Raw genomic sequence first — 15,893 nt, forward strand, 5'->3', positions numbered from 1 at the left:
CGGGGGCACTGTGCCCAGCAGAGGACAGGAAGGGAGCCCCGAGCCTGGTGGCCCTGCACCCCCGGCAGCCACCCCCGGCTCCTGGGCCCAGTCTGTGGCGGACCCCCGCCCAAGCTCAGCCTGACCCTCCCCACGCAGACGCCATGTTCCGTAAGAAAAAGAAGAAACGCCCCGAGATCTCAGCCCCGCAGAACTTCCAGCACCGTGTCCACACCTCCTTCGACCCCAAAGAAGGCAAGTTTGTGGGCCTCCCCCCGCAATGGCAGAACATCCTGGACACGCTGCGGCGCCCCAAGCCCGTGGTGGACCCTTCGCGCATCACGCGGGTGCAGCTCCAGCCCATGAAGGTACGGTCGGAGGGTGGGGCGGCCGGAGGGTGCGGGGTCGGCGGGTGGGCCAGGCAGGGGCGGGAGGGGGCGTTCAGTGCCTCCCACTCTCCAGAAAACTGCCTGATGAACCACAGAGCCACTGGGAAGAGCCGCTGGCCGGCTGGCCGTGAGCTGGGTGTTTCAGTTCCTGCCGATCAGTCTCTTGCTCTGTCCCTCAGTGACCCAGGGAGGAGGGTCTGGCTTGTCCCTCTCTGCTGGACGGTAAGGTTGCCAGATTTGGAAAAAACCATGAAGGACCTCGATTACATTTGCCTTTCAAATGATGACAAATGACCTTTTAGCATAAGTATGTCCTGTACAATTTGGGGGATATACTTGTACTAGAAAAGTATTCATTATTTATCTGAAATTCAAAAGCAATCAGGTGTTCTGTATTTTATCTGGCAACCCTACTGGATAGGCTCAAGGTAAAGCCGATTTCCCTCTCTCCCCATGCAAGATCAAAGCAGATGGCATCCGAGGTGGCCAAATCCCAGAAGGGGCTGCGGGCTTTTCCGGAGCAGGGGAATTGAGTTGTGTGGGTCTAGAAGGGTAGGTCCGGGAGCCCAGGGGGGTTGGGGTCAGGAGCCCTGTCAGGGTTCGGAGGCCACAGAGAAGTCAGTGTGTGTGGTGGGGAGTCCTGGGCGGGTCCCTGCCTCCTCACAGGGCTGCCAGTCAGGCGAGCTGGAGAATGGCAGCCGGCCCCAGGCTGGATCCCGGAGCCCCCCGCCCCACCCAGGCTCCCTCCGCTCCCCAAGCTCAGCCAACACCCTCATTTGGCATGGGGATCGTGACTGTGTGGTTACTACCCTCTGTGCCCTGCCGGCCTGCACGTGCCATGAGAACGGGCCTGAAACTCACTCCGTGTCCCTGCACCAGCACAGGCCCGACCATGGGCGCCCGTGAGTGGCTGAAGGACGGATGCCGCAGCAGGGGAGGGGGCAGTGCGCCTCCCGAAGGCCCCGCGGCCCCACCCCTCTCGCTGTGCTCTTTGGCCCTCGGCCTCCAGGCCCCCCTCCCTGCCACGGGCAGCCCGCTGACCCTTGCCCCCCCCTCCTCCCCTGCAGACAGTGGTGCGTGGCGGCTCCGCGCCCACGGACGGCTACATCTCCGGCCTGCTCAAGGACATCCAGAAGCTGTCGGTCATCAGCTCCAACACCCTGCGCGGCCGCAGCCCCACGAGCCGGCGGCGGGCCCAGTCCCTGGGGCTCCTGGGGGATGAGCAGTGGGAGGCTGACCCGGACATGTACCTGCAGAGCCCCCAGTCCGAGCGCACCGACCCCCATGGCCTCTACCTCAGCTGCAACGGGGGCACCCCAGCAGGCCGCTGGCAGGCGCCATGGCCCGAGCCGCAGAGCCCGCGGGTCCTGCCCAATGGGCTGGCCACGAAGGCGCAGTCCCTGGGCCCCACCGAGTTCCAGGGTGCCACGCAGCGCTGCCTGCAGCTGGGTGCCTGCCTGCAGGGTTCTCCACTGGGCGCCTCATCCCCCGTGGCCACCGGTCGGCGTGGGGCCAAGATGGCCAGGCACAGCTCGGAGGAGGCCCGGCCACAGTCCTGCCTGGTGGGCTCGGCCTCGGGCAGGCCAGGCGGGGAGGGCAGCCCCAGCCCCAAGAGCCAGGAGAGCAGCCTGAAGCGCAGGCTGTTCCGAAGCATGTTCCTGTCCACGCCTGCCACGGCCGCGGCCCCCCCAAGCAGTGGCAAGCCCGGCCCTCCGCCACAGAGCAAGGTAGGTCAGGCCACTCGCAGGGGGCAGGGGGCAGGGGACTGGGCCTGGCAGGATGTTTGCTGGGTTGTGGGTGTCAGGGGACCAAGCTCTGCCCGGCCATCCCTGCTTCCAGGGGCCGGGGCGGGGAGAGCCTGTGGGTCCAAATTGATCAAAGAGCCGGCTCAGCTGAGGGATCTACTCAGGCTTAGGACGTGAGTGGCATGTGGGGTTGCAAGGGGGGGTCACTTTCCAGGGGACCCTCAGAGCAGCTTGTGGAATTGTGTTGTCTTACACTCCTGCCGTCGGGGGCGTGGCTAGGGAGGTCACAGTGGAGGCAGACACCCCCCTGGAAAAGCAGCACCTTTCATCACAAGCCCAGAGCAGACCTTCCCACTGCCGCCAATGCCCACAGGACCACCAGGCCATGGGCGGGGGGCAGCGTTTCCCTCTGACTGCCTCTGCCTTGCGCTCCTTCCCATCTGCACTGTGCTCTCCTGAGGGCCCGCAGAGAGGTTCCCACGATGCCTTCCCGCTAAGGCATCACACATTTTCACGTGAACCCTCTTTCCTAGTGAGGACTATTTTCTCCCTTCCCTTCCCTTCCCCTCCCTTTCCTTTTCTAAGATTGTTTTGTTCAGATTTCTTTATTGACTTGTTCTTGAATGTGTGTACCAGGTGAAAAGCTACAGGGCTGCATTTGCCCGGGCCCTGGAGCAGCAGGAAAGCTGACTTTTGGCACATGTGACAGCCTCACAGGCACATATTTTTCTTGTAAAAAGGAAACAGGGTATCGAGCCTGAATGGTGGTATTCTGGCACCTTGGCAGGCAGATTGGAGATTGTTTTTCACTCTTTTCATGCTTCATGACCTCCCGTCCGTAGTTACAGTAACAGTCGTTTGCCCCATTTGGCAGACGAGAAGACTGACTCAGAGGGTGAGACGACTCCCAGCAATGGTGAGGGAGCCGGGGAAGGAGAGGGAGCAGTGCTCCTCCTGCTTACGCAGGTTTCATGACTGAGGCAGCCAGTTGTTGTCCAGCTCCTTCTTGAGGGACAGGCGGCAGGGGGCTTGGGCTATGGCATGAGGGTTTCAAGCCAGACCTAAGGGACATCTGCTGACAGTGGCAGGGGTCATCATCAAGCCTCCTCCCCGGCGGGGTTGAAGGACGAGCCCAGGTGCTCCCCTGTCGGCGATGGCTGGAGTGCGCTCTAGCCTGGAGGGAAGGGGGTGGCGTGAGGACCTTCCCAGGCACCGCCAGCTCGAGCCTTCAGGCACTGACCAGAGCCTGAGGGCCACACCCAGGGCTGGCACCCACCAAGGCTCTAGGCCACATGCCCTCTGGCTGGCTCCGAGCCCCCCCACTGGGACAGAGGACAGTGGGCTGGGGCCACTCACGGTGGAGCGCTGGGGGATGCACAGATAATGAGATGTGGCTTGATGTGTCAGTGTGATGATCATGGGTGTCTGGGAGCTGGGGGGGTCTCTGGCAGGCTGTGCCTGTGGGGAGACATTTCTGGGAAAACTCCACATTTGCTCTGGGGGCAAGAAAATGCACCCAGCTAGGGAGGTGAGTATTGGACACCGACCCCTCTCTGGCCTCTGAGGAGTCCTGCCGAGTAGGTGTCAAGGATTTAGAGAAACGGGGTGTCAGCACTAGGCTGGGTACTGATGTGTCATTCTGGGCTCCTGCCAGCACCCCACATCAGGAAACAGGCCTGTCCTCCCGGCCTCTGTCTGCCTGTCCATCCTTCCAGTTTACTGAGCACGCACCATGGGCCCCTGCTACTGGGGGTGCTGGCATCCCATGTCTGTGGAAGCCAGGGGGTGGTTTTGTGCTCAGAGAAGCGACAGTTCCAACTCCAGGCAGGTGGTGTCCTTCTAGGCACCTTGCACATGCCTTTCTAAATAAATACTCTCAGTCCTGAAAAATAGGACTGAGATGCTCCAGGCTTTCCTCTCAGCACTAGCGACATGTTGGGCTGGTAATTGTGGGGAGCTCTCCTGTGCATTGCAGGAGGTTTAGCAACGTCCCTGGGCCCTAAACACTAGGTACCAGTACTGCCCCCAGTTGTGATCATCAGAAATGTCTCCAGACATTACCACATATTCCTTGGGGAGGCAAAATCACACCTCCTTGAGAACCACTGCTTTAGGTACTCCCTTGCCCAGTCGGTGGATATTGGGCTTCCTTCCTCCTCCTCCTCCTCCTCCTTCCCCACCACCCCAGGGACCCCAGCAGGGTCCAGTCCCAAGGGACCCTTGTTTGGCCTTGCTGTCTGTCTACATGAGGAGGAGTTTCTAGTGAACAGATGACCACAAGAAAGGACCACATGCAACTTGTTAAACCATTGCAAGAAAGGGAGTTAATTAATTGCTCCGGGCTCTGGATTAATTGTGGAATTACGTGTGTGACTGAGGCCTCTTTTTTGTGAAGGACCTGCTATTAGAGCCATGCCTGGGGCTACAATGTCATGCTAGTGGGCAGCCCTCTGCACCTCGGCACATCCCAGAGGGGTGGGCTCTGGGCTCTCGCAGCAACTCCCTTGGTAGCGGTCAGTGCCCTGGCGCCCCGGGAGGACCAGCCTCCCATGGCTGAGCTGGGCCAGGTGTGGCTACAGCGGGGGTGAATGTGGCTCCAGGTTCTCTTGATTCAGCCCCTCATCCACAAAGATAATGTGATCATGCATTTATGGTACTTGCAAAAATGGTAAGCAGGGGGTTGGGTTTTTTTTCAAGGTTATGTTATGGCCTCTGCCGTAAGGGCAGTTGCAGTACAGCCCCCAGCCCACAGCTGCTGACGCCTGCCCTGTCCCCGTGGCCCAGGAGGAAGAGGGGTCATCATTGTAGCCCCAGGCATGACTCTAATAGCGGTTCCTTCACAAAAAAAGAGGTCTCAGTCACACACGTAACTCCACAATTAATCCAGAGCCTGGAGCAATTAATTAACTCCCTTTTTGCATCCTCCTTTCCCTTTCTTGCAATGATTTAACAAGTTGCATGTGGTCCTTTCTTGTGGTCATCTGTTCACTAGAAACTCCTCCTCATGTAGACAGACAGCAAGGCCAAACAAGGGTCCCTTGGGACCGGACCCTGCTGGGGTGAAGATGGAACCAGCCCCTCCGCCTCCAAGTCCCACGTGCTGGGCTCTTGCCTGTCTTTTGCTCACTCATCTCTTCCCCGGCCCAGGAGCAGGCTCTGTCCCTGAGCTCAGCCATGCCAGCAGCAGAGTCACCACAGGGCCTTGACTCTTGGGGAGGAGGGCTCTCCCACCTCCAACCTCTGGGTGGCTCGACCGCTTCCACCCCACACTCATACATCCCCAGAGCAGAGAGAGCCCATCCAGAAGGCCAGCAGCCCTTAAACTGCAGGAAATCATTACAGTCTGCGTTAGAAACTTCAGGGTGGAGAGAGGTCAAGGGGCCATTACAACAACCTCAGAGCAGCTTCAGGTGGTCCCAAAACCCTGCCCCACCCACTTGGCCGCTCAGAGAGCACCTTTTTTTGGTTAATTCCATACCTCACAAGGCAGCCGGCCGCTGCCTCAGAGCCCTGAGCCTTCTTACAGGGGTTGGGGCAGCTTCGGTGGCTGTGCCGTGTAGCGAGCCCTGTCCCACCTCTCCCCTAGTGCCTGCATGGGTCCTCCTCCAGCCCCAGCCCCAGCCCTCCCTGAGGTCATGGAATCACAGGGCCCATTCATCCGGAGCTGCTCAAAGGGGTCTCTGTGGTCCCCCTACATCAGAAACCAGGGAACCTGTTAAAATACAGACCTACCAAGCCAGTCCCGGGAGCCCAGGAACTTGCACACGATCCTCTCATTTACAGAGGAGACAGGCTCCGAGAGGACTACTTGCTTCAGGTTCATCGTAGGTCAGAGCAGAAGCAGGACTGGAGCCCAGGTCCTGACCCCCCACTGCACAGAGAAGGAAAAGATGAGGGTCTGGGGCTGGCAGAGGCGTGGGAGAATCTGCCCACCAGGGATGGATTAAAGTGGCGGCAGTCTGGAGGCTTTCCTGTCCCCTTCCCTGCAGAGGTGGGGCCTGAGCTGGCACAGCCTGCCCGCAGCCTGGCTCTCTGCGGGCAGAGGCCCCCGACATGCTCCACCGCAGGCAGGGCCAGGGACTAGGGCGGGGTGGGCGCCCTGAAGCCTCGGGGGAATGTTGAAGAGGTCAGAAGGCTCTGGCTGAGCCTGGAGGGCCCGAGGCCCAGGCTCCAGGTCCCCGAGGAAATGGCCTAGCCGGAGCTGACTACCTGAGACTTCCTGTACCGCAGTTCGGCTCTGGGCATCAGGACCAGCTCCCACGGGGCACCTAGGCCACCACTCATGGGACAGTTTCTGGAGATGTTCTGAGAAGTCCTCTCCTTCGCAGTCCTTGACCTCCTACCCCTGCAGTGTCCCCCGTGAGGTTGCGTATGGCCCTGTCCAGGACACCCCCTTAAAAAACACCTGATCCCCAGGAGGAGTTGTGTGGTACATCAGCAATACCCTGGGGAGAACCAAAGATGGGCTCCTTCCCTGCCAGGGGTGGCAGGAGGTTTGGGAGGCTCCCAGGGCTGGGCCTAAGCAGGGCTCCTGGGGGGGGTCCAGGCCCCAAAGTGCACTGAGACCCCTCCCTCCCCATCTCTGCCCCAAGACTTGGGTTTGGCTGGGCCTCCCCTCCTGATTCCAGATCTCTCTGGCACCAGGTCCTCAGCCCGGGAGGAACCCCGAAGAACCCGTGGACAGGAACACGGCTCTGTGGTACTCTGTTGGGGTCACCCCCTCCCAGCACAGACATGCGGCACTGGCTCCCTGCTGTGAGGCACAGGCAGGGCTCTCAGACCCCGGCGGTGGCACGGCTGCCCCCCGCTCCCCCACCCCACTGCCCAGGGCCTCTCCACACGGCCCTTGGCTACCTGGGGCCAGGTGGGATGGGCGAGCCTGGGTGTAGCCGTCTCAGACCCAGATCCCCTGTGCGGCCCTGTAGCTCACAGGGAAGACCATGCCTCCTGGAGGCCTCCCTGGGGTCCAGCTGCCAATTACCACGGAAGAAATACCCAGTGTGAGGGCACCCCAGGGACTCGGCTCTCTCTGTCTTCCCGGGAGCAGCAGGGTGGATGTAAAGACCTGTTGTGTGGCCTGCTCGCCTCGGAGCCTGGGGGCTGATCCCTGAGCGCCGAGCAGTGCTACAGGCCGCCTTCGGCTCACTCGGACAGTCTTTGCTCACAGCATCTCCCCAGTCTGGGAGTGTCCAGAGGTCATTCCTGGGCAGGTGGCTCCATGTGCTTCCACAACCACCCCCTTCCCATCTCTTTCTTTCTTTCTCCCTGCAGCTCAGCTCCTCTTTCCGACCACCGCAGAAAGACTCGCCCCCGGGCCTGGTGGCTAAGGCCCAGTCCTTGCCGTCGGACAAGTCCGTGGGGAACTTCAGCCCTCTGGCCCCCCTGGATACCAGCAGCCCCCAGAAGTCCCTCCGCGTGGGCCTGCCCCCAGGCCGGTCTTCCCCGGCGGGCTCCCCCCGCACCCGGCACGCCCAGATCAGCACCAGCAACCTGTACCTGCCCCAGGACCCCGCGGCCGCCAAGGGAGGCCTGGCTGGCGAGGACGCGGGCATCGTGACCCACGAGCAGTTCAAGGCTGCGCTCAGGATGGTGGTGGACCAGGGGGACCCCCGGCTACTGCTGGACAGCTACGTGAAGATCGGCGAGGGCTCCACGGGCATCGTCTGCCTGGCGCGGGAGAAACACTCGGGCCGCCAGGTGGCCGTCAAGATGATGGACCTCAGGAAGCAGCAGCGCCGGGAACTGCTTTTTAACGAGGTGGGTGGAGAGGGTGGGGTGTGGATGGAGGGGGGCATGGGGGGGGCGGGGAGCACGGACCCAGCCATCTGGGAGCAGTAGAGGTGGGAGGGGCAGGCCTCCTGGACACGGCCCACACTCAGGCGCCCCCACCCGCCCCCCAGGTGGTGATCATGCGGGACTACCAGCACCCCAACGTGGTGGAGATGTACAAGAGCTACCTGGTGGGCGAGGAGCTGTGGGTGCTCATGGAGTTCCTGCAGGGCGGGGCCCTCACAGACATCGTCTCCCAAGTCAGGTGAGCAGCTAGCAGGGTGGGGCCCCAAGTCCCGGCTGCCCCCCACTGTTGCCCCGGGGAGAGCTGTCAAGCAGCCTCTGGCCTTAGAGCCTGTCAGATCGTTCTCGACACCCTAGCCGCCCGTTCAGGGTAACTGAGACCCAGAGGTCTTGGGGTAGTCAGGGAGAGAAGGGTGGTCCCCACCAGGGCTCTGGCCTGACTGGGCTGCCAGGCATGCTGCCCAGGGCCCAGTACCAGGGACTCCCCCTCTGCCCAGCCCAGCTGCCCTGCAACCCTGCCAAAGTAACATTCTCTTCTGCCGATGGCCCTGCCTCCTTCCTCCAGGCTAAACGAGGAGCAGATTGCCACGGTGTGCGAGGCTGTGCTGCAGGCCCTGGCTTACTTGCACGCCCAGGGTGTCATCCACCGGGACATCAAGAGCGACTCCATCCTGCTGACCCTCGACGGCAGGGTAGACCCCTCCCCGCCCCGCGCACCTGTCCCCCCACTTCCCTACTCCCAGCAGCGCTGTTCCTCCTGGTTCAGTACTCATCCCCTTTCTCCCTCTCACCCCAACCTCCAGGTAAAGCTCTCAGACTTCGGATTCTGTGCTCAGATTAGCAAAGATGTTCCTAAGAGGAAGTCCCTGGTGGGTACCCCCTATTGGATGGCTCCCGAAGTGATCTCCAGGTCTCTGTATGCGACTGAGGTAACCGTTTCTCCCACCTCCCACTCCTCCCCAAAGAGGCTTAGAAGCACACAACACTTCTTCTGTGGCCCCTCCAGAGCACCCCACCCAAAACAGCCCTGGTTCCCAGCTCCCCGCTTGGTCCTCACTTGCCCGTTTCTGCCTCTTGGATGAGGCTGCGCTCGCCTATGATTTGCAGGAACTGGTCTCAGAAATGCTTAAGGACAGAGTAGGGTGTGGCCAGACGTCCTCATTTGTACTGGGCCTTTTTCAGAGAATGGCTGACAACCTGGTGCCGATGGTCAGTGGTCACTTGGGCAGGAAGTAACTGGCCACAGGGCAGGTGGCCAGAGGAGAAAAGAGACGGACTCAACAAGGAGAGCCGGCCCCTGCCCCCTCCAGCACACTGCTACCAAGTGGCCACACTCAGGCCAGTGCAGTCAGGGCCATTCTACTCCTGCAGGTGGACATCTGGTCCCTGGGCATCATGGTGATTGAGATGGTGGACGGGGAGCCACCCTACTTCAGCGACTCCCCAGTGCAAGCTATGAAGAGGCTCCGGGACAATCCCCCACCCAAGCTGAAAAACTCTCACAAGGTCAGTCGTACATGAGGTGTGGTCCCCACAGAGCCTAAGCTTCCTGAGACTTGGAAGTCAGACTCGGGCTCCTGGGCCTCAGCCTCTCCCTTCCACAGAGCAGGGTGGCTGGGCACCTGGAACACACTCCTCTTTCTCCACTCAAAACCTGGACCTGACAGTGGTGTCACATCTACCACACACACTCGTGTTTATTCCAGCAAGCCTCCCCCCTGCCGCTACCGCAGCAGGCACTCCTGCTGCAACTGACAAGGGACCCAGAACCTGAAAGGAGCTCAGCGATACCTGTGAAAAGGGAAAGCAAGGAGACCAGGGGTCCCTGATGTCCCGGGGAGGAGTCCAGCAAAGCCTAACTGAACACAAACAACTCCACCCCATTTGCCAGGGGATCCATACCAACACATGGCACGGTGTTCAGTCTGTCGTGGCGAATCCAGCTTGTCCTCCAGCACTGCACATCCTGACCACATCAAGCCAGTTTGCCCTTAAAACTATATGTGTGTATATACACACACACGTGTGTGTATAATACCATTTTCTGCCAAAAATACCCCAAACCCACAGGCCTTACCTGTGGACTGTGGGCGCCCCCTGCTGACAGCCAGGTCAGCGCTGGAAGGGGGAGGGGCTGCAAATGGCACTGCCACCTGGTGGCCAGAGTGAGAAATGTCCTGGGGATTGGGTCCTAGTCCCCACGGTTCCGTGGTCCCAACACAGGAAAACAGGTGTTTCCCTGACAGGAAAAACCTTCTGAGACAAAGGAAGTGTCCGGACCCTAGCCTAGACTACTGACCCCAATTTTTACAGATAGGGGGAATTTCCAACTGGCTGATTTCCCAGAGGTTGTAGCCTTCCGTGGCAGCCCAAGATTCAGCCTCATCCCAAAATAATTGGCTCAAAATGAACCAAGATAAACCCTTGCTTTAAACTGTAAGGCTAAGAGCAACAGAAATCTTCCTTTCCATGTCCCATCTTGTTCTTTTCTGTTCTTCAAAGTGCTTCCTCATTCCTGACCTCTTTCTTTATCTTCACTAACACCCTATGTGGCAGACAGGGCAAGCACATTTTATCATTAGCTCATTTTGCAGATGAGATCATCAAGGCCTAGAGAAAATTGCAACTTGCCCAAGATCAGATTCAGACTGAGGATTGAATTACCTGATGGCAATTCCATGTCCCTTCCACAGGGCCGCAGGGGCTGAATGCTGCGAGTCTTGAGAAGCAGGGGTGGGGAGTGGACGGGATTTGGAGCTCAGGTCCCCAGAGCTCCTGACACTTTAATTCCATTGCTCAGCACCGCCCCCTGGAGGCAGACTGGACACCTCCCCTGGAGTGATGCTGCCCTTCTTTGCCTCCCTGTTAATCCTAAAAGCACAGACCCTGGGAGGAGCCAGGAAATAAGAAACCAGAGAACTAAAGACTTTCAGACAATGGTGGGACCAAGTCAACACGTCACCCCAATAACACAACTTACAATTGTGGCTTCCTCTCCCCGGCCTGTCTCCGCAGGTCTCCCCAGTGCTGCGAGACTTCCTGGAGCGGATGCTGGTGCGGGACCCGCAGGAGAGAGCCATGGCCCAGGAGCTCCTGGACCACCCCTTCCTGCTGCAGACGGGGCTGCCTGAGTGCCTAGTGCCCCTCATCCAGCTCTACCGCAAGCAGACCTCCACCTGCTGAGCCCACCCCCCGAGTGTGCCTGCCACCTGGCCTCACAGGCAGGGGACACTGGGCAGCCAGCCCGCCGGCAGGGCCTGCCTGCCTCATTCTCTCAGTATTTTCTCCAAAGATTGAATGTGAAGCCCCACCCGTCCCTCCTGCCCCTCAGTCCACTGGGCCAGGCCGGACCTGCCCCTCGGCCTCTCTCCCTCCAAGAGAGGCCCCAGTTGCCTTTGGGATGATGGAGACCCCTCCTGCAGGATGACCCCTTGTTATTTGCACAGGGATATTTCTAAGAAATGCGGAGACCAGCACTCTTGGCCACTGAGGCCCAAGCAGCAGAAAGAGCTGCCCTCGTTTTTTAAAGGTAGTTGTACCCTACCATCCCAGGCCACTCAAGCAGGCAGACAGCCTGTCTTCAGTCTGTTCTCAGCTCCAGTGCCAAACCTTGGGGTCTCTTGAGAGAGACACAGGGAAGGTTTTTATTGCCCGAATCCTTCTCCCTCCCTTGTGTCCAACTTCCGGAAGGCACAGTCTCACCTGAATTCATTCCGTGGCCCATTTGCACCGACACACACCCTCCTTATACGCGTGCTCAGAATTGTGCCCAGCCTGCTCTTAGGGGGAGTTTTCTGGGTGAAAGAGAAAGAATGGGGCTGGTGTAAGGTGGTCTTGCTTTACAGGATAGAGGACACAGCGTGTGTGTGCACGTGCGTCGGTATGTAAGTGTGTATGTAAGGGCAAGGAGGTCACGGCAATAGCCTTGGTCCCTTCAGGTCACCGACAGCCAGTTTCAGTAAGGGCGCCCCATCCTCTCTCCCTATAAGTTCTGCTCTGAAGGGACCTGCATTCTTGGCCTGGCTTTCCCCCTCCTCCCCACTTCAGTCCCATGTTTCTGCCTGACCAGTGAAGAGGCTGTACTGGGTCTAGCACATCCTGGGAGCTCGGCAGTGGCTTCCAGCTTCCTTTCCGAGTCTCTCCTGTACTATGGAGTCTGAGAACCAGAGACAGGAACGGTAAGGAACCTGAAACTTTGTTTTACCTGTGAAATTCATCTCAATAACCAGCTCATCAGGGATCCATTCTTCTCTTCAGAATCCTGGTCTGGGGGAGGTGAACCAGCTTCTGGGGTTCCATCATGTCAAGAGAATGGGCACCCCACTTGTGCAAGCTGTCTGCCCCTAGCTGCCTCCTCAGATACCTGTCCCCTTGTCCTCCTTCCTTCCCCACTTCAGAGCTGCTGTGAGACAGGGAATTCCAGGGAAGAACTTCAGGAGTTTGGACCTATCTTGATAATATTTTTAGATTCCCCTGCTCCCTAGTGGCCTGCCTTGGGGCAAAAAATTAAAAATTTAAAAAATTCAAGGACTTTTTTAAAGGTCAGAGTTTTAAAAACAAATGCATCTTCCCTAGAAACTTGTGAATTGTTTGCACTTGTGCCTGTTTTAAATTAAACTGGGTGTTCAAAAACCTCTGGGCTTCCTGTTGTCTTTGGGAGTGAAGCTGGGCTGCCTTGGAACTGGATGGCCTGTAAGGGGTGCACAGTGTGCCCTCCCTCCTCTCCCACATGAGCTCCCCATGGGTCACTGTGGCCTGCAGACAAACCAACCCCCTGGTAGGAGTGGGATCCAAGATGAGGGCAGAGGAGGGAAAAAAGGAAGTGAAAAGGCCCTTGGGACTGAAGAAGATGAGACATAGTCAGGACTACTTCCCTAGGGAAAGAAGAGATTGGTCAGGAAAGTCACAGGGGCCCTGGGGGTTGGTCGTCCCAGTGGCTGATGACCACTTTTTGCATCAGCTTCTCCCTTCCCCCATTTGCTTCTCACTCCTGAAAAGCAGAGGCTGCTCTCCTCCAGCTGTCCGTAGGAAATGGCCTGAGAAGACCTCCAAGGAGAACAGTCTCTGCATTAGTTCTCAGATTTGAGGATGACAGCCTGGAATTGTGAAAGAGCAGTGCAGGGGGCTGGAAATCAAGCAACCTGGGCTTTAGTTCTGGAAGTGGAGGGAGATGGGTGAAAATATCTTTCAATTTCTAGTTCCAGCTTTGATTCTGTGACTTCCTGCCCTGACATCTCAACCTACCTCCCAACTCAGTGTTCACGGAAACTCGGACAGTCCTCTCGGAGCCTGTCTCTTACTCCTAGCCGGGAGTAAGGAGCCCTTCAGACCTCCTCCTGCTCACCACAGCATCCCCACATGGGCAGTTCCCCAATCCCACCTGCTCAGTGGGAAGCTGCACCTGTGACTTAACCTCAGGAAACTGTCACAGTAGGAAGGGCAGGGACCTTTGCGAGAAGCAAGACAGCCTTCCATGTCTCCAAAGGTAGCCAAGAGTCAGGAGTGGTTGGTAAGGCAAAATCTCTCAACTGGATAATACTGGATTTATTAACTTCTTTCAAGTTCTAATAGTCCTTCTACCAAACAGTGTCATCCTAAAAGGGTGTGCATATGTCACTGAGCATCCCAAGCAGATCAATTATGAGATTGATCTCAGAGCGCCAAGCTCCAGTGGCCTGGGTGACTCTTCACAAGGACAAAAGCAAGAAGAGTCGGAAAAGCAAAATGTTTAGAAAAGTCACTTCTAAAGTGGAGAGAGGGAGCGACGAGCCCAGTCTTCATGCCCTTGGACCCACAACGAGAGGAAATTCAGGACAGGGAAGTGGGGATGAAATTTACAAGTTCTGCACAGAGCAGAGCTTGGTAAGAAATCTAGATCAGCAAATCAAACACCATTCAGTTCAGACAGGAAAAATCTGCTGCGTTTTTTTTAGGAACATTACTTTCAACCACCAAGCTCATGGCAACTCCACTAAGAGGGGTCCTCATGATTGTTTACCTAATTAAGGAGAGCCAAGGTGACTTTCAACCAGAAAGCCACATGTCAGCCACACTGGAAAGATGACAGCACCTACCACACAATGTGCAACCCAAACCACATGGTGTTTCTTAAGAAGCCAAAATACTTGTATTCTTACACAATTTAAAACTCCATGAAAATTACACACAGTCAAAAAGGGAATAAGTGAGCAAGCAAAGATCAGAAAAAAGCAATTTGCACTTGGGGTATCCACTTATCCCTCACCCCTCCTCAGACCCACTCCCTCTGGCTTTGCAGGCACTTCCACCTACCCACCCAGCTAACCACAGTGGGACTGAAGAGAGACAGACGTTTTGGGAGAAGGGGATGGGGAAAGGATGAAACACCTCAGAAACGAAGGCAAATATCATCAAACGAAAACAGTGCATAATTAGCAAGTCCCAAGGTTCAGAAATCATAAGGAGGGGTTGGCAGCTCCAGTTTTCCAGAAGAAGGCAGGGCTTCTCTGAACCGCAGAGCCGGAACTTGGAAGATCTTGGGATCCTTAGTGAAGGGTCTGGCGCCTGCTACCTGGAATGCGAGATTCATTGTTCCTCACTTCACTGCTGCTAAATGAATTCAAGTATCCGGATTTAATATTCTACAAAAGGAAAGGACTTCATGGATAAGGACGTACGGAGGGAGAAGTACACAGCGGCGATCCCAAACTCCGAACCAGAGCGGAGAGGGGAAAGCACACCGCTGCCACCAGGGGGCACCAGAGATCACGCCCAGCGGGCCGGTCTGGGCCGCCAGGCCCACCCTCCCGGAGGTGTGGGACCCGCAAAAGACCCGCTCCCGACCTCCAACCCGCCACCCTCAGGCCCAATCTCTCACCATGGATCATTCTCGCTCCGAGCAAGTTCCTCGGAGTTAGTAGTGAGAAACCTTCCATTCTGCAAAAACAGATCGACGTCAGGAAAAGACCCTACCGCAAGCAGGCGAGGGGTTGCAGGCTCAACCTTCGTGGTTCACAAAAAGAGCCTCCACCCGCTGCCACCCCAAGGGCTGGGCGCACAGAGGCGTGCTCAAGCGCTTCCGCAGGGTCCTAGCGCCGTTACCACCCTACCCCCACCCCAGCCCCTCGCCCCCAGCCTCCCTTCACTTGGTAGGGACAAAGTGAAGGCGGACGGGGGCGGGGAGGAAGAGGATGAAGGCCGAGGCCGAGAAAGGGCCTGTGACCGCTTCTCCGCGGTTGCCTCTGACTCACTTATCCGCCCAGTAATGAAGCTGGGCCGGGCCTGTGACCCACGCGGCGAGGCAGAGGCAGGGGTCCCTGATCTCGACTTCAAGCATCCATCATCCGCCCAACCCTCCATTAACGGCCCAGCGAGAAGCAGGAGCCCTTAACAGCCCCCTTCCAGCTCTCGCCGGAGTTTGATGTAATTTAAACCCGGACCTGCGGCTCGTGTGGGCTCCCGACTCCCGCGCGCCGCCGTTTAACGCGGCAAACACTTCAGTCAATTATCCCCCTCGCGGAGCTTCTATTTAAAGAGACATTGTCAGGTTCTTAAGCCTTGGATCAGACCTGCTGCTTTTTGCTTTATATACAAAGGCTCGAAACACGAGTTCTTTGAGGATTGGAAGAAATACAATTAAGCAAAGCCTTCGCAACCGTTCCACCCTGCGGGAGCAACCACGTGCAGAGCCCCGGAGCTGAGAGGCGGTGGGGGCGGGCAGGCGAAGTGCTAAGTCCTTTCGGTTTCTGCCAGTGGGCGCGGGGGGCGGGGGGGGGGGGGTGGGAAGCCAGGCCATGGGTGGATAGAGCCTGTGGCTGGTGAGCCCTTGAGGTACTGAACCTCAAAGATGAAACTTAAATCAAGGGGAGCAGGCTGGCTCAGGAGCCAGGAATTCAGATAGGGGTTGGAGTGGAGGGATGACTTGCAGTTCATGGCCCCACAAAGTCAATGAAGAAGTGGAATTCTGGTCTGTCTGAGGCAGAGGCAGACAGCTAAAATCATCCAGAAG

General features: G+C 57.8%; 1 protein-coding gene across 5 annotated transcripts in view; it reads left to right on the forward strand.

Annotated features, from left to right (window-relative positions):
• Positions 1-12,534, forward strand: part of PAK6 (p21 (RAC1) activated kinase 6) — a 35,774-nt gene extending 23,240 nt beyond the window's left edge. For all 5 annotated transcript variants that reach the window (XM_077127439.1, XM_077127437.1, XM_077127440.1 and 2 more), the window contains 8 exons: positions 139-347; positions 1,436-2,095; positions 7,385-7,870; positions 8,014-8,147; positions 8,472-8,598; positions 8,710-8,835; positions 9,278-9,412; positions 10,922-12,534. In XM_077127439.1, coding sequence (XP_076983554.1) covers positions 144-347; positions 1,436-2,095; positions 7,385-7,870; positions 8,014-8,147; positions 8,472-8,598; positions 8,710-8,835; positions 9,278-9,412; positions 10,922-11,089 — 2,040 coding nt within the window. In that variant the 5' untranslated portion in view covers positions 139-143 and the 3' untranslated portion in view covers positions 11,090-12,534. The remainder of the gene's footprint in view (positions 1-138; positions 348-1,435; positions 2,096-7,384; positions 7,871-8,013; positions 8,148-8,471; positions 8,599-8,709; positions 8,836-9,277; positions 9,413-10,921) is intronic.
• Positions 12,535-15,893: the final 3,359 nt, after the last annotated feature.

The sequence above is a fragment of the Tamandua tetradactyla genome, chromosome 14, assembly GCF_023851605.1.
Source record: "Tamandua tetradactyla isolate mTamTet1 chromosome 14, mTamTet1.pri, whole genome shotgun sequence".
Taxonomy (NCBI): Eukaryota; Metazoa; Chordata; class Mammalia; order Pilosa; family Myrmecophagidae; genus Tamandua; species Tamandua tetradactyla.